At 45.2% G+C, this 18,953-nt stretch overlaps 1 protein-coding gene across 2 annotated transcripts in view; it reads left to right on the forward strand.

Annotated features, from left to right (window-relative positions):
* Positions 1-18,953, forward strand: part of EVC2 (EvC ciliary complex subunit 2) — a 135,248-nt gene that overhangs the window by 54,818 nt on the left and 61,477 nt on the right. For both annotated transcript variants that reach the window (XM_053565924.1, XM_053565925.1), the window contains exons 9-11: positions 2,386-2,525; positions 9,661-9,985; positions 15,487-15,726. In XM_053565924.1, coding sequence (XP_053421899.1) covers positions 2,386-2,525; positions 9,661-9,985; positions 15,487-15,726 — 705 coding nt within the window. The remainder of the gene's footprint in view (positions 1-2,385; positions 2,526-9,660; positions 9,986-15,486; positions 15,727-18,953) is intronic.

The following is an 18,953-nucleotide window of genomic DNA, read 5'->3' on the forward strand; positions in this document are numbered from 1 at the left end:
TGGGGGTGCCCAGTTGCGTGGTTCCCTTGAGGTCGGCAGCTCTTTGCTAACCTGATCAGACACAGTACCCCACCTCCACCAAGTAGAGAGGAAAGACAAAAATGCTATAAATCAAACCAAAAGAAGCAAACAGAAAACTTTACAGGGATAAAATTGGGTGAAAAACCAAATTATATCGGTAGAAACACTAGCAAAAATGAAGTTGAAGTTATTAAAAAAAGCAGCAATGGGAAATTATAATTAAACTAGGAAAATTGAGAAAGAAAAAGGGATCTGTGTGGAAAAGATTGAAATTAAAAAAACAAAAGAATATCAGCAACGTCAAAATAAACAAACAAAAAAAACAACCAAGCAAAAAAAGAAAGAAAAAAATACACAACCAAAAACAAAGCAGTTTGTATATGTTATTGAATATTGTCTGGGCAACACGTGGTCTTCTGGGGTATGAGATGTTAGTCACAGTTCAGATACGACTGGAGGCTGCTGATTACTCAAACCCCAGCAGGTAGACACCCTGAATCTCTCTTCAGCCTACTTAAAAGGCCCTTCGAACTTGTAAACTTGTTGAGCAGAAGCTTTCCCAGCTTTCTTGCTGGAATTGCTGCTGAAGTGGCTATCCACTTACTCAGTGTGCCAAAACCGGTCTCACTCTGCCCCTGAGGGTTAGGGCTGCAAGGCGGCTCAGACCCCACCCTTAGGCTACTTGGTTGCTGGGTTACCAGCTCCCACCCTTTTCTAGCTCTGCGACCCTGAGGGCGGAGCTTGCCGGGGCAGATCGCTGACAATGGATCCGTGTGACCGACCGCCAAACACTATTAGCTCCGTCTGGCTCAGCGGCTCAGACTGGGGCCCTAGACAACGGCCAAAGTTCTCGCACTCCCGCTCAGGCCTTCCCCAAGGCAGTTCAACTCAGTGCCAAGTCCAAGGACATCAAAACAGTTCACAGGCAAGGCCTTTCTGGTTTGCAGTCTCGCTGCTACTGAACTTACAGTTGTGGGCGGGTTTAGACGGATTGAACACACGCGACCACTTGCCGGTTTTCCACGGATTTAGTCCTCCTCTTGGGGTCCAGAAGTCTCTCGCTGACTCCCTGTATCCTCATAGGAGTGATGATAGGCAGTTCTCACCAGCCAGAGACGCCTGGAGTCCTATCTCCCCAGACTCACGGTGCCCAGATGCAAGGAAGCTGTTACTCGGCTGCCATCTTGCTCCGCCTCCCGAGGTCCATGAATTTAAACAACTTGCTTTGAGTGGCCAGGCATAGGCTGGAGCCGGCTTCTGGGGCTCCCTCTCTCTGTAGCCTGAGTCCCATCCCAGCCCAGGTAAGGGGCCCATTGTTCATTTTATTTCTGCATCCTGAAGAAGATGGCCATTTTGAAATGAGGTCAGCCCACAGTCTCTTTGGCAGGGAGAAGTAGGAGAAGAAAAGCAGCCATCTGATTAGACCTTGTGCTGCCAATGCTATTATCAGTCAGAAGAACAAAAGTCACCTGCTGCTTTGATGAAGAGCAGGGTTCACTTTCCAGAGATTAAGGCAAACTGTTATAGCTGTGCAGAGGGAGGCAGAATGTGAATTTGATTTGAAGTCTAAAGACTATTTTTTCCTGGCATCACACCATGAACCTTTCACATTTTTCTTTACTTTTTCTCGCCAGTGTGGTGGTGAGTTAAAAACGTCATAAAACAGAAGGCAGCCTTCAGAGTCAGAGTAGGGTCACATACTCAGAGAGCTGTGTGGTCTTCAGTGATGTTACTGTGCATCTCTTTGAGGCCGGATTTCCTTCTTTGTGAAGTGCAGGGACCAGCACTTACTTTGTTTGTATGACAGCATCATGATACAGCACTTAGAAGCACCCAGAATAATGGCAGCCTGGCACAGGAATTCTTAAATGCTAGCTACAGCTACCACCCAGTTCTGTAGAGTTAATGACAGTGGGGAACCAAACAGTTGTATTACATACCCAGTCAGAGGGTCAGGGATGATCATCTTGAATGTCTCGTCCTGCTCCCAGTCCTGTCCTCTAACTAGAAACCAGGAGGATCCCACCCTGACCACAGGGTGCCTCTGCCTGACGGAGATGGGGATGGTGCTTATGATAGTGAAATATTTTGATAAGTCTTTACAGGTTGAAAGGACCTGTATCCATCCATTGCTTCATTTTATCCACACAACACCCCCACACAGAGCTACTGGAATTCTAATCCCATTTCTTTGATGGGAAATGGAGGCTCAGGGAAGTGCAATGGGTTTTCTAAGTTCATCCTGCTCACCTGTGGTGGGCCGGGTCAGGTTCTCTACAGATCCCTTGCTTTGCTCCTGACTTCCCAGCACGCAGTATTCACAAGAAGGCACACTCAGTTGTCATTTCTGCAATTTTCCTGAAGGTTGGGCATCATGACAGCAAGCTGGAGCCCCTGCTGTTCATTTCCGAGGATGGCGTGAATGAGGACCTTTCCCTTAACGAACAGCTGATAGACATTCTGTCCTCCGAGGACTCTGGGAACACGCTTCAAGCCTTAAAAGAGTAAGAGTTCTAAATCTCATGGATGTGGTGATGAATGTTTTCATGACCATGGCATGGGTACACACAGAGTGTATCTCAGCCATCTGTCACTGAGTGGTCAGCCACTCTGCACTGAACACGGGCTTGGCATTTGGGAGAAGAGGTGGTTGTAGTATAATAAGACTTACTTGGAGGCAGTCTGATCTAGCAGGGAAGGTAGACACACACACGGAAGTAACCGTGAAGTTTGGTGAACACCATGCTAAGGGGAAGATCAGGACTGGCTTCACACAGAAGAGGAAGTGGTTACTTCTGAGAGGGTAATCAGAAATGCTTCCCAGAGGAGGAGATGTTTAACTAGTTCTTGAAGCTTGTGTAGAAGCTTTTCAAATGGCACTCAGGAAGTCTTTTCAGACAGAGGGAAAAAAGGGCAGATGCAAAGAAGAGAAATGAGCATGTCTTCGGTGAAATGGGTGGCTGAGGTGTGGATTGGGGTATTGAATACAGGACGCAGGCCAGACCATGTGATGTGGCTGTTTGCTGAGCTGAATCCACTTCTTTTCATTTATTTAATGAATATCGACCTTGTACTGCCTTCGTGCAATAGAACAAGGTGCCAGATGCCGTTTACAAACTTTACAAAAACTACCCTTCACACCCCTGTGAAGTAGGTGTTGGTGTTCTTACCTTCTTATGGATGAGGACTTGAGAGAATTGAGTGACATGCCCATGGCACACGCTAGCAAAAGACAGAGTCAAATTTCAAACCAGGTCACCCGCTGCAGGGTCCAGCCTCTTAATCAGGGTGCTCCCTTGCCTCAGATTTCTCTTGGCTAGGCCCATGGGTCACAGGCTGGTGGTTGACCATCACTAGATAAGGCCCACCCATGTGGCCTTTCCATCTTCCCTTTCAACAAATATTTACAGATGACGTCTTTATATTTTTTTCATTCAGTTGTGAGTTGTCTGCCAAAAGTCTTGATCATATCTTTATTCTCAAACATATTAATTATGATTGTTTTAAAGTCTCTGAAAACGTCATTATCTGCAGCCCCATTCTGTGCCCATTGTCTATTTTTCATCTTAGTTTTTGATCTTGTTTTCTTGTCTCCTCATGTGTCTGGATATTTTTAATTATGTGCCAGACATTGTATTTGATAAATGAGAAGACCGTTTGAGGACTAAGGTGATGTGATTTTCTTCCAAGCAGCTAGGAATGTAATTATGGGTTGCCTTAATACGCTCAGATTTAAATCATTCAAAGCTGGGCTTCATTTCCTCCAGATCAAATTCTTATTTGGTTATATCCAATTTTATTTTTCCTTTGTTTGCTTTTTTGTTAGACTGTTGATTATTAATAATGAGGCCATGTGGAAACTCCCACGTTGGCTTCCATTTACAGAAAACCCTTCTGGTTCTAGATTTAAGACACATAGTTCACTGTCCACTGGGGAGGAATTTCTATGGATTTGGAGTCATCATGATGCCAATAAACTATAATGTCTAATTTTTGCATTTAATACTGTATATTTGTGTCCTATTCAAAAATATACAGTCTGTTGCATACACCTTATTTAGTTTCATCCTCAGAGAAGTGTTCTTTGGCAACATTTCTTATTTTTAGCATTTGACAGTTGAGGAATCTGAGGCTGGGTTTTAAGAGTATTATCCACAGTTACACATCTGGTGAACGAGGAATAGGACTTGGGGTTTGTCCCTACAGTCTCCACACATTCTATCTTTCAAAAATTCTCCGGGCCTCAGTTTCCTTATTCCTCAAATGGGGAAACCATAATGTACTAGTACAACGTCCTTAAGGGAATGGTTACATCTGAGCCTGGCCCAGGTTAGTAAAGTAGGAAGAGAAGCTCCCAGCCAGGTTGGCAGACAAAGAAGAGAGGCTCCTGGGATAATTAGCACTTCCTTGAGTCTTTCTCAAGAAAATTGAAAACAGCACTGAAATGGTACTGCTTAGAAGCAAAATTGAGCATCTGTTGGACCCTCCTCCCTGAATCCAGGAAACAGCGTCGTGTGGCGTATAGACCTGAGTCCAGGATAGAGGCAGAAATACCTGTGCCTTGTCCTTTTATAATAGGAGTGACTACTACCTGGCCTGGGAGAAAAGCTCTGTTGTGACTGACTCATGCCAGTTTGTGAGCTCAGTGTGAGTTTTCAGTGGAGAGGAACAGAGGTTGCTCGGTCCTCCCAGCGCATCATGAAGAGCCAGGCCTGGAGCCTCCTCTACGTGCAGGGCAGAGTGAAGAATCAGGCTTCGTTCACCCATTTCTGGGTGCTTGGCTAATTAAGCTTTCTGTAGCCATTCAGGTGAAAATTCTTGATTTTATCTTAACTTCCCTCATCAGAATGCCAAGGATGACAAATTAAAATTTGCCACCTGAGGGCGGCACCTGTGTCTCAAAGGGGTAGAGCGCCGGTTCCGTATGCCAAAGGTGGCGGGTTCAAACCCAGCCCCGGCCAAAAAAAAAAAATATATTAATAAATAAATAAAATAAAATTTGCCACCTTATCTGGGAGGGAGGTTGGGGGGTAGGAGGTGGACAAGCAGTGGAGAGATACCCGTGAATATCACCTGTTATATTAAGTGATATGAGCAGGTGGTTATCAAATGGTTTTCTGGCTAAAAGTTTTCTTACAAAGGAAAAATGAAAAGTATAGTGAAATAATTTGGTTCGTGTAATCAATACCTGGATATTCCTTTTTTATTTTTTATTTTTTTGAGGCAGAGTCTCATTTTATTGCCCTCGGTAGAGTGCTGTGGCATCACAGCTCACAGCAACCTCCAACTCCTGGGCTTAGGCGATTCTCTTGCCTCAGCCTCCTGAGTAGCTGGGACTACAGGCACCCGCCACAAAGCCCGGCTATTCTTTTTGTTGCAGTTTGGCTGTGGCCGGGTTCGAACCCGCCACCCTTGGTATATGGGACTGGTGCCCTACCCACTGAGCCACAGGTGCCACCCCAATACCTGTATATTCAATTTGCAAGTACGCAGTACCCTATAACCTTCTGACCAGAGTAATTAGATCTTTCAAACAGGAAAGTATTTAATCCTCCTGTCTTTGCTTTTGATTCAAAAAGCAGTGGATTCTAAGAAGCCCGGGTTTCCTTTATCCTTACAGTGTCCTGTGGCGTATAGAGCTGAGTCGGGATAGAGGCAGAAACACCTCTGCCTTGTCCTTTTATAATTTTATTATACGAAATTCTAAACAGCTACTTCAATTTGCTGGTCCTGGTGCTCAAATGCAATAGCGATGTTGACATTAGCAAAGGTTTCATTTTTGTACATCACTCAGTAGCTCTGGAATTTTGTATTTATTTCTGCTTGGGAGCCCCTCGTGTTTTGCCTGAAGAGTGTAACATTGCTTATCAAGCATAGCCTGGGAGGATTCGGCTTGAAAGCTAAATTTATTCCTCTCTCCCAGTTTCCCATCCTCCCTCCTCTTCCCCACATTCCATATTTATTGAAAACTAATCCTGTCTTCCGTATTGTGTTTGGACACTAGTTTTAAGAACACAGTCTTGGGCGGCACTTGTGGTTCAAAGGAGTAGGGCACCGGCCCTCACATACCGGAGGTGGTGGGCTCAAACCCAGCCCGGGCCAAAAACTGCAAACCCAGGCTTTTTTTTTTTTTTTTAATTCTATCATCAAGTACTTTTAATCTTTCCATCTTGACTTATAGTCAAGCTAAGGAAGTCCCAGAAATAACATGTTACTCAGAATGTCAAGGGCTTAGTATGCGTGGAAATCTGTGGTATTCTGTCCACTAAAAATAGCACTTTTCTCTAGATGATTTACCCTGTTCCTTTTTCTTACATGAGGTTTTGGTGGGATTCTGAATATGCCATTAGGTGACTTGACTGTCACCTCCTTTCAAGACCCCTCAAAGCGTGACTCTGTGCTATCTTGCTGTTTGTTTTTGATATAGAGCATTTCCTGGGGTTGGTTGCTTGTCTCTGATGTTACTTATTTGTACATCGCCTCTTACAGAGAAGGTTTGAGGAAGGAATGTTGCCTTCGACTTTTGTCTGGCTCTTTGACTGTGGTCGTAATGGAGGTGGGCTCATCCCCTCCCGCTGGGACCCAGTGTGGGTCTTCCTTTAACTGTACGCTGGTGTGGTGTGCACACCCACACCAGTATCTGCAGCTTTGAGACTTTGGGATGTGGCCCATTCTCACTGGGGTTAGGTGATAACTTAGGGTGGTTTTGATTTGCATTTCTCTGAAAATTAGGGGCGATGAGCATTTTTTCATATGTTTGTTAGCCATTTGTCTAGGTAAAAAGATATTCTTGAGACACTTGAGATAGTTTGAATAATGACTGGTCACTAGATGTATTAATTATTGAGATTATTTTAAGTACTTTTAATATGACAATGGCAGTTTAGGGAGTCAGACCCTTTCTGCTGCTCTTAGGGTCCCAGTGGGCCTAAGAATTAAATTGATATAAGGTAGATTAACAGGATAAAAAGTTTTATGGGACACAAGAGCCCTTATGAGGAAGTGAAAACCTAATACATGGACAAAGAAAAGCAAGTTGTGAAAAAAGCAACTGAGTTATGTGGCGAGGATAAAGCGAGATAAGAATGATCTTCACAAGGTCTGTTTGTACAGAATTCTCTTGGTCTCAGCTTTCCATCCTTGGTGGTAAGAATTTTGGTTTCCCCCTAGCATAGGGAAGGCGTCTCCCACCTGGGAACTTCATCCATCTGCTTTTAGGAAACAGCATGAAGATCAGAGTGACTTTCTTATACCTGCGGATTGATTAGTTTGTTTCTGAAGTGCCTTTAACTTAAAATAGTCATTATAGCAGAGCAGCATATTTGGGGGTAGTATATTTTGCCACTCTTCAGCTACAAGGTTAGGTAAAAAAGATCATATACCTACACGTAGATTGATAGGTAGGTAGATATACGCACATCCGTCTCTCTCCACCTACGTATCCATATCCTTAACAGTTAAAGATGCATGCTGACATGTTTACAGGTGAAACACCACATCTGAGATTTACCTGAACGTGCTCAGACTTTAAAGGCAGTAGATAAAACAAGAGTGGTGAATACTGACAATTTTTGAAGCTGGGTAATGTGGGAATCACACTGTTCTACTTTTAAATGCTTGGAAAATTTATAGTAGTTTTCTTAAAACTCAACATTTTTATAATCCTATGCCATTTTTTCCTTTATAGATTGAGTTGTCAATCATTTTTGACAATGTAGAGTATAGGGTGTTAAGTTTTAGGATCAGAATGTACTTCTGGGGAACTCTTCTGGAAAGCCATCTAGCAGGATGACCCAAGGGGCTTAAACATGTCGCTGACTTTTGACCCAGTGATTCCCTTTGTGGGAATCCGTACTGAGGAAATTACTGCAAAGATCAAGAGCTCTTTGGCAGAAAGAGCTTGTAGAAAAGCTGTTTACTTTAGGGTTATTTTAGATTTTGAAATTTGCAAGTTACCCTAATGTGCAACAATAGTAAATGGTTAATTGAATGGTGGTGCATCACATGATGAAATATTTTGAAAATGTTATAAAAGCAACATTTTTAGTTTTTCAGTACCTCTGGAAGATGCCTGTAGCAATGTGAGTTGAAAAAAGAGGGTGAAATTGTACTTGTGTCCTTGTAAATAGTCCTTATATTTATGTAAAAACACCAAAAGCCTAGAAGAAACCATAAAAATATAATACCTTCATTATTTTTTCTTTATTTAAGACAGGGTCTGGCTCTGTTGACCAGGCTACAGTGGCACATAACTCACTGTAGCCTCATACTTCTGGCCTTAGCCTTCTAAGTAGCTGGGACTGTAGTCACATGTCACCCACCATCACACAGGCTGGTCTTGAACTCCTGCCTCCAAGCAATCCTCCCACCTTGGGCCTCCCAGAGTGCTGGGATTATAGGCATGAGCCAACGTACCTTGCTGCTTCATTAAATGATGAACTCACAGTGTATGAAGTCACTTTCTTCCTTTCTTTCTTTTCTTTAGACAGAGCCTCACTATGTCACCCTCTGTCGAGTGCTGTGGTATCACAACCACAATGCCTGGCTGTTTTTTAGTTGCAGTTGTCATTGTTGTTTAGCAGGCCCAGGCCGGGTTCAAACCCGCCAACCTCAGTGTTCGGCACCATAACCCCTGTGCTTTGGGCACCGAGCTAGAAGTCACTTTCTTTCTTTCTTTTTTTTTTTTTTTTTTTTTTGAGACAGAATCTCACTATGTTGCCCTCGGTAGAGTGCCGTGGTGTCAGAGCTCACAGCAACCTCAAACTCTTGGGCTAAAGCGATTCTCTTGCCTCAGCCTCCCAAGTAGCTGGGACTACAGGTGCCTGCCACAACACCCAGCTATTTTTTTTTTCTTTTTTAGTTGTAGTTATCATTGTTGCTTGGCAGGCCCAGGCTAGATTCAAACCTACCAGCTCTGGTGTTATGTGGCTGGTGTCCTAGCCACTGAGCTATAGGCACCGAGCTCTGGAGTCACTTTGTATTTATTTTCCATATTTTCTATTGTGAATATAATTTTCCTTGTGCATATTTTTCTACGTTTATAGAGGGATAATTAATATCCCATAAAATTTCACCCATTTTAAGAGTACAGTATGATGTGCTCTATAAGGGTATACAGTTGTGCCACCACCACAATCAAGTTGCAGAACCTCCTGACCTTGTGAAGTACCATGTAAATATTTTTCAAGAAGAATTTATTTTTAGAGGAAGGATATGATGGGATTTAGCCATCATTACATTGAGTTGGCATGTCCATAAATTAATTTTTAATTGGAAAAAAGGTAAAATAAACTTTGTTTTTAAGTTGCTTGACTATATTAGCCATCCATTTTTCCCCTGGTCTCCTTGTTGTTGTTCACTTGTTTCTTGTTGACCAAGACCATGTCTTATATCACTTATATTCCTTACTGTTCATAGCCTGGTACCTTCCAAATTTATTAAATAAGGATCTGCTGATTTAGTGACTGGCCTCCACGGACTGCATGGAGCAGAGGGAGGGAGGAAAAAAGAGGAGGAGAAATGGAAGAAAGAAAGGCCCCACCTAAAAATAGCTTAAAACCTCAGAGCTTTAAGGTTGAGGAACCTTTTGTTTCTGTTGCAATTTTACATAACAAACTCCATTTGACTGGTGTTTCTCAGGTTGGAGATCGCAACCTTGAATCGAGCTGATGCAGATCTGGAGGCCCGGCGATCTCAAATCAGCAAGGATGTCATTGCCCTTCTACTGAAAAATCTCACCAGCAGTGGCCACCTCTCATCCCAAGTGGAAAGGAGGATGGGCGCCATTTTCAAAAGGCAGTTTCTGTTGCTGGAAAATGAAATTCAAGAGGAGTATGATCGGAAGATGGTGGCATTGACGGCTGAATGTGACCTGGAAACAAGAAGGAAGACAGAAAACCAGTACCAGAGGGAGATGGCGGCAATGGAGGAAGCAGAAGAGTTGCTGAAACGTGCGAGTGAGAGGGTAAGCCAGGCCTAAAAGGAAGATGTTCTTGCCTTCCCTCCCTCCGTCCTTTCAGGGATTTCTCATTTATCCATCCACCCACCTGTCTAGTCGTTCACCCCCTTCACACATCCACATGTCCCCCACCTAACCGTCTACTCTTCCATCCAGCCATCCTTCTATTCATCCTTCTAACCATTCATCCACAATTCATCTATCCATCCTCCCATCCATCCATCCCTCCATCCATCCATCCATCCATCCTCCCATCCATCCATCCATCCATCCATCCATCCTCCCATCCATCCATCCATCCATCCATCCATCCATCCTCCCATCCATCCTCCCATCCAGCCATCCAGCCATCCAGCCATCCTCCCATCCATCCTCTCATTCAGCCATCCAGCCATCCAGCCATCCATCCTCCCATTCATCCATCCATCCATCCATCCTCCCATCCATCCATCCATCCTCCCATCCAGCCATCCAGCCATCCTCCCATCCATCCTCTCATTCAGCCATCCAGCCATCCAGCCATCCATCCTCCCATCCATTCATCCATCCATCCATCCATCCATACAACCATCTATCCATCCATCCATCCATCCAGCCATCCATCCATCCAGCCATCCTCCCATCCATCCTCTCATTCAGCCATCCAGCCATCCATCCATCCATCCATCCATCCATCCATCCATCCATCCATCCTCCCATCCATTCATCCATCCATCCATACAACCATCTATCCATCCATCCATCCATCCATCCATCCATCCATCCATCCATCCATCCATCCGTACCACCCACTCATCCATTTGTTCATTCACCTTCATCTAGCTACCCATCACCATCCAACCATCCATCTAGCCTTCCATCCTGGTTCATTTAGGAAGCATTTATTGAGTGCTTATTGTTTCTCAGGCACTGGGCGGTGCAGAGAAGGTGCAGAGAACAATGAGTTATAGTTCTTGCATTCACAACGTTGATAGTCTAATGAAGATATACAAACAAGACATTATTCAGTAACATTCTCCGAGACACATATTTGCAGTGCTGGGAGAGCTCAAGGAGAGAGTAGAGAGGCTTTGTGCATGGCAGGGCATGTCCATGGAGGATTGTGATGTTGGAATACACATGTCCTCCTCTGGAAGAATGTGTTTAACACCCTGTTCAGTGATTCAGTCCCAAAGGATCCTGTTATCTCTCTCTCTTTCTCTTCTTTCCTAAATTTGTCTTTTTAATTTCATGTGAATATAATACATGCTCAAAAAGAGAGGCTTAGAAAATATTCCAAGATAGTGCTAAGTAAATTAGGGACCCTGAGCCCAATCCTGCCTGCATACAGCCCACTAGTTGAGAATGGCTTTTACATTTTTAAAGGGTTGTAAAAGGCAAATAAATGCCAAAGAATATATGACCTTATATGGCCTGAAAAATCCAAAATGCTTCTCTGAGACTTTATAGAAAAGTCCACTGATTCCGGCTTCAAAGCTTGAAAAGAAAACCCTGAAAAAAGAAAAAATACTGAAGCCCATTTCACCACTGACTGGTAGAGGATTGTTCATTTGGCCCATTATTGAGTTCTTACTGTATGCCTGACCCTGGAGATACAGGGGTGACTCCGACGGCTTTCTCACTCATCCTCGGATTCCAGCATACATTTCGGCCTTTAGCTTTATATTACATTTTATAGCACATTTGTATTCCATTTTATAATAATTTTATATTACATTTTTCTACAAAGTAAAGCTTACGCAGTTCCTGTAATCGCATACCTTGCTTGTCTTTCTGTACATCACAGCATAAACATTTTCTCATTCTATTTAATACTGTTTGAAAAATACAGTATTTAATAACAACAGCCCCTTCTCCGTGTCCCCTAGGGTCAGGCATTATTCCAAGCACCTTGCGTGAACCTCATTAAGTGTTCACACCCACTCAGTGAGGCGGGGGTTGAGAGGTTCCCATTTCTCAGGTGAGAAAACTGAGATGCAGGGAAGTTCATCTGTTGGAGGACTTACAGATAGGCCCTGGCACCATGCTCCTGTCCATGGCGCCATACTGCCACCGCCTATGATGGCAGGTGACGTTCCTTGCTGTGAGTGCTACATGAACCCGTCCTCTCCTGTTGAGCATCTAAAATGTTTCCAAGGCTTCTGCTCCAGAAACATGGCCTGGGGTGGTGCTTTTTTACGTGGGATGCAGGTGGAGGATGGAAGCTGGTGCTTCCTCTGCTTCCTTCTGCCCCTCCCCTGGGACCTTCTGAACCTGCCCTCCCTAGGATTTTTTTACAGCCACATCCTGCCCATCCCCCCACCCCTGCCTTCTGGTCTGCACTCCTAGGTCACTGCTCAGAGACAAGCTGCCTTTTTTGAGCCCATATGCTTCCACAAATAGCACCTGAGCTGCTAAAGTTAATAGAACTAGATCTCTTCTGGCAGAGCAAGCCACTCCATCTTATAGAACCACGGCCTGCATTGTAATTGTCTGTCACATATAATAGTAGTCTCGAAATAAAATGCAGGAAAACATTTGGGATGTATTATCCCATCAAGAACCAGTTTTTTTTTTTAAAAGAAAAGCAAAATGGTCATCAGCTTTTTTGAGTTAAGTTTAGGAATTTCCAGGCACCCCTCAGTGTCCTGAGGGGATTGGTTCCAGGACCTCTTCCCCACTCTTCAGAGACCAAAATCCACAGAAGCTCAGGTCCCTGAAATAAAAGCTTGTAGTATTTGCATAACCCTACATCCTCCCATATACTTTAAATCATCTCTAGATGACTTAAAATACCTAACATGATGCGGACGCTATGAAAATAGTTGTAATCTTTCTTTCACTTAGGGAATAAGAAAAAACGTCCGTACCTATTCAGTACAGATGCAACTATCTTTTTCTCCCCCCGGATATTTTTGATCCACTGATGGTTGAATCCATGGATGTGTAACTCATGGATATGGGAGATGTCTGTAATTCGTGCAGAGATGACATCTGTTCTGTTTAAATGCCTATGCAATTCCTCATAGTTTGCATGATTTCTCCACATCAAGGCCCTAGGGGAGTGGTGAGGGCTATAGACACAGAAGGCAGGGTGCTGGGGTTTAGTGCTTCCCTGTGTTCCTCCAGAAGTCACATTGCTCAGTCGCCCTGGCCTTTGAGTGGGAGGATGGTGATGCCTGTCTCAGAGGACTGTTGTGGGAACGAGCACATTAACGCTTGCGTAGTACTTCACTCATTGTTTGGCACAGCATCAACCCTGTGGGAGCCCTTTCCATGATCCATACTCAGTGTTATCTTTAGAGCCTGCAGCTCAGGGTAGTCCGTATATGAAGTACTTCTCCTTAGAGATGGGGAAACTGAGGCCTGGAGGGGAAGTGACTTGCAACCCAGGTTCTCTCAACCAATTGCTGGCTCTTCAGAGCTGTGTCCTTCCTCCGGGGAAGAATGCCTTCTGCACCCAGGCATTTCCCTGGCACTTAGGAGAGGGGGCAAGGCCTGCATCCCTCCTACACCCTTCATGAGTCCTTGTGTTAAAAGGTTCCTTAAGGGTAAGAACTCTTACATGGTAACCATCTCTGGATTTATTTTATAAAACAGTTTTACAGTTTGTCTTTCTTGTTAAACTGAGTACACGGAGTATAATTTAGTACAGTCCTAATTTCCCGAGCATGTCTCCGACCTTTGATGGTGTAGAGTCGACATCACACAGAGCAGTTACTCCAGTCAGCCTGACACAGGCTTGCGTTTCTCAGATTGGCATTTAGGCCCCCTCCCCTCAGGTCTGTACCTCCCACTCCCTGCATGGGAAAGTTGCTTTTCTAGCTATTTGGAACCAAATTGTACACATGCCTTATCTCCCTGGAAAGTCCATTGTATTGGAGAGTTTACTAGGGAATTGGAAAGGCACATTTGTTGACAATATTTACAACATAAAATTTACTATATAAGAAAAGCCAAATTTTCAGTTTCTCTTAGAGAACAAGAAGATTTGGTCATGTTGGGTCCATATCCTTGTGGGGCCCCTTCAGTAGACTGATTAGGGGCTTCCTACAGGCAGGGATTGCCTTGTACACTTGGCTGTGGTCCCCACTACTTCCTAATGCCTCTCACGCAGGGCCACCTCACTCATTTTCATACACAACCTCCCCTGCTTGGCAGACCTGGGGGTGGGCATCCCCAGCTGGGACTGTGTATGTGTGTATGTGTTGTGTGTGAATGTGTAGGTGTGTGCCTGTGTGCGTCTGTGAGCAGAAGTGTGTACACTGTATGTTGCTGTGTGCATGTGTATGTGTACGGGCTTTGTGCACATACACATGTGTGTGTGCATGTGGTGTGTGTGCATGTGTATGTACGGACTGTGTGCACATACACTTGTGTGCGTGCATGTGGTGTGTGTGCATGTGTATGTGTACGGGCTGTGTGCACATATACTTGTGTGTGTGCATGTGGTGTGTGTGCATGTGTATGTGTATGGGCTGTGTGCACATATACTTGTGTGTGTGCAGGTGGTGTGTGTGCCTGTGTATGTGTACGGACTGTGTGCACATACACTTGTGTGTGTTCATGTGTATGTGTACGGGCTGTGTGCACATATACTTGTGTGTGTTCATGTGGTGTGTGTGCCTGTGTATGTGTACGGACTGTGTGCACATACACTTGTGTGTGTGCATGTGTATGTGTACGGGCTGTGTGCACATATACTTGTGTGTATTCATGTGGTGTGTGTGCCTGTGTATGTGTACGGACTGTGTGCACATACACTTGTGTGCGTGCATGTGGTGTGTGTGCATGTGGTGAGTGTGCATGTGTATGTGTACGGGCTGTGTGCACATACACTTGTGTGTGTGCATGTGTATGTGTACGGGCTGTGTGCACATATACTTGTGTGTGTGCATGTGGTGTGTGTGCATGTGTATGTGTATGGGCTGTGTGCACATATACTTGTGTGTGTGCATGTGGTATGTGTGCCTGTGTATGTGTACGGACTGTGTGCACATACACTTGTGTGTGTGCATGTGTATGTGTACGGGCTGTGTGCACATATACTTATGTGTGTGCATGTGGTGTGTGTGCATGTGTATGTGTACGGGCTGTGTGCACATATACTTGTGTGTGTGTGCATGTATATGTGTATGGACTGTGTGCACATATACTTGTGTGTGTGCACATACACTTGTGTGCGTGCATGTGCTGTGTGTGCATGTGTATGTGTACGGGCTGTGTGCACATATACTCGTGTGCATGCATGTGGTGTGTGTGCGTGTGGTGTATGTGCATGTGTATGTGTACGGGCTGGGTGCACATATACTTGTGTGTGTGTGAATGAATGTCAATGCACACATTGCCTGCATGAATGTACACATTGCATGTGTGTGCACACTGTATGTGTGTCTGTGTATTACAGTGCACACACTCGTTCACATCTACACTGTGTGTGCACATTGTGTGTTCACATTGCGTTCTGTGTGCGTATGCGTGTGTGTTTGGTATGTTGGTCTCTTATACACTGCCTGTTCTCTCTGCAGTCGGCTACAGAGTGTAACAACCTCCTGCGGACCCTGCATGGCCTGGAGCAAGAGCACTTGAAGAAGTCCCTGGCTTTGCAGCAGGAGGAAGACTTTGCCATGGCTCACAGACAGCTGGCCATTTTCCAGAGAGGCGAGCTACACAGCATCTTTTTCACCCAAATGAAAAGTGCTGTTTTCAAAGGGGACTTGAAGCCAGAGGTGGCTAAAATGCTACTTCAAAATTATTCTAAAATACAGGTAATACCTCAAGTTAGTCTCACTGTGATAGGAGAGCAATTTCCCTGAATCGTTTCAGTAAATTTCTCCTCTTTCTCTGTAGCAGCCCGTATAGCCTATAGCTAGGAGGAGTGAGAGTTATGAGAAATACCTGTATAGCTCAAGGTATTTCAACACCTTGGTGAAAAGGGCATGGAGAGGGATTTAGCTCTCCTAACAAGCATGAGAGCTCACGAAATGTGAGCATTGGTGAATTGGCAGTCTCTACACCTGTGGTGTTGAGAGGCACGAGATCAGCCTTATATTAGGCTGGAGGAGCAGGCAGTCGGAAGCATGCTCATTCTGTCACGGACTTGCTTACTCTGACTCTGTCTCCTCTCCTGCCTGCAGAATGCCAGCACGGCGTCTCTCTGCTGAAGATTACCAAGCTCTACTAAAGACTAAGATCTGTCTATTCTAAGAATACTGCTTTACTCTAAGACTCTCTCCCCCACTTCCCAAAGTAGATAGCCCTCAGGCACCTGGGAGAAATTGTTCCTGAGCAAGGTAGCTTAACAGTCTGCGTCTGGAACCTAGTTAAGCTGGGCCCGAGACCTGGCCAGTCCTGGGCCCTGACAAGCAGTGGCAGCAGTGGGCTGTGACATTTCTCAGAATTTTGTCCTGCCTGTACTTCTGTGCTGTATATCTGCGAGCTAATTTCTCTTCCTTGTACCTCTAGGTGTGTGGGTGAGTTTCCCGTAAGCAGAGTGTTGGCTCGGCACACCCCCCTGCTATGTGAACTTGAGCAAGTTACCCGACTTCTCTGAACCTTAGTTTCCTCACCTGTGAAATAGGCATAATAGAGTATCCACACTCACAGGGATGCGATGAAGTTTAATGAGCTGATTCGTGGGAAGTTAGTGCTTGGCATAACGTGTTTAATGTATCAAGCAGTAAAAACACGTCTGCACGCACGTGTGCGTACTGATGTGCATGTGGTGTTAGTGTCTGTGACTAGGTATGCCTGGTGTATTTTTTTAAACTTTGTGTATTTTTGCATGTAAGCTTGGGTGTGAATGTTACTAATCCAGAGTGAATGATTTCTTAGGTGATAGTGCAAATAGTTTGCCTGATCCTGTCACCTTGTTTGTGGAATTTCTTATGAACCCTGTGTGAGTATTTGCAAGACACGTGCACCAATGCAGGGCGACATCACTGGTTTGCAAGAATGCACTCCGTTGTTTGTCCCCGGTGTCATCACTGTGCTGACAGCTTCCTCCGGCTGATGGAAACAGCAGGTGCAAATAACTTTTATTTTCCTTTATGGAATTTTCTGTTGTGTCCGTGAATAAAATATTTGAGAGATGCAGGTGTCATTCACCAAACAGGCTGCCTCTTCCGGCTTATGAGCCAGTCTCTGCTTACAAACAGCAAAGGCCCCTTTGGATGGTGCAGGAAGACTTGGGCACCACCGGGCACGCTCCAGGCTGTGGGGTTAACATGCTCCTTGGTGCGGTGCTGTGTTCATTTGATGAGTGCAAACCTTTGGTTCCTGAGCAACGTGTCCTTCTGATGGAGCAATCATTCCATTTCAGTTTTATCTTTATACATGAAAATCCTTCCAGAAAGCTGGCTTGTTGGTTCAATTTCCCTCTTAGAAATGCCTTCCTTGCACTAGATGTGTGGGGGCCACACAGAACAATGAGCGGTGTCCACCCAGGGTGAATCCCGGCTTGTGACCACCCTCTGTTGCTGCCATTGCCAAAGCAGGGGCCAAAGATGACGCAGGGCAAGGAGCGGGTGTGAGCACGGGTGTCCACCCCCGCCTCTGTGAGCAGACCCTTTGAGATGGGGACGTACTACTCAGCATTCCAAAGACAAGACGAAGGCTGGCCCTGCCTGACCCTCAGGGACATGTAACCAGCACAGGTCCAGTGCTTGAGGGCTATTGTGACAGCTGAGGCCATAGGGCCATCCCAGGAGGAAACCAAGTGATTGTCACCAGCCTCTTGGGGAAGAGAGAGCCACTCCCAGAAGGCATCTGGATGTACAAAGAGCTAGCCCCTCCATTTCACTCTAGGCTTTGTCTATTAAAACTTCAGTGCAAGTACGTAGAACAAGAAATCTGTAGGGTCCACAGCTAGGCATTCAGACTCCATGGCGTCACTTAGGTATCAGCAGGTCCCGTTGTCATTTAACTCTCACGATGGGTAGTGGCTGACTCTCAACTCTGCAGCACTGAGAGTTAAAAAGAATACAAGCTGCTGTTAATAATATTGTGGTGAAGCGGTAACTACACAGGCGCTCACAGCGCTATGGTATCCAGTGGTTCTCAGCCTTCCTAATGCTGCAGCCGTTTAATACAGTTCCTGTGGGTCGCAATCCACAGGTTGAGAACCGCTGATACAGGCTCTTTTGACCAGAGCTGTAAGAGTGTTTGAGCACACCAGCCCTACATTTCCTGACAGGATGGGCTCACCACAGCCAGCGGCGTGGATCCAGTTCTGAGAATCAGAGTTTTGCTGCAGCATTCCTGTGACATGGATTCTGGAACTAGTGATTCTCAGGAAATGCCTATTCTATACTGTACTAGGCCTCATCTCACTGAACATCCAGCTGTCTGGACAGAGCCTGTTCTCAAGTGTGGAGACCTGGAGGTGTTACAGCTTCTAAAAGGACAATGTCCCTGGTGTCTTCTTTGTCTTGTTGGACAAAGCATTGGTTCTTTTGGTGATCCATTGTATGGACAGTATTGCCACAGATAGATAAAAAGACAGCAAAGCCTTTCCGTGGGGTAACACCACTGACACTCCTGCTCTAATTATTGTGCCTCTGGTTAAGGCTGGATGTCTGGAGTCCACGTACGATGATGTCAGAGCACAGGCCACGTGCTTAAAGATTACTGGGCCCAAATACCTGCTCAGCCACTTGCCAGTTGTGTGATGTGGACTCAGTTTCTTCCCCTGTGAAAGGGGAGTAATATATTCACTCCCTGGGTTAAGTTAGATGAGTGAGGAGTGAAACATTCTTGGCCCAGTGCTAGGTCCAGAGAAAACACCGAGGCAGCTGGTCCTTTTACTCCTGTGTTTGTGGGTTTGTTCACTTGTAGATTGAGGGACACTCTTGCTGCTTCTTGTGCACATGCCTGCCTACCTCCTCGGTGAGTGTGGGAGCTTCCAGGGGTAGGGTCAGTGGCTGATTCATGTCAGAACTCCAGCACCTCATCCAGGTGCCCAGCACGGTGGGGACTACACAGGTGGGAATGTGTG

Source organism: Nycticebus coucang, chromosome 17 (assembly GCF_027406575.1).
Source record: "Nycticebus coucang isolate mNycCou1 chromosome 17, mNycCou1.pri, whole genome shotgun sequence".
In the NCBI taxonomy this organism is placed as follows: Eukaryota; Metazoa; Chordata; class Mammalia; order Primates; family Lorisidae; genus Nycticebus; species Nycticebus coucang.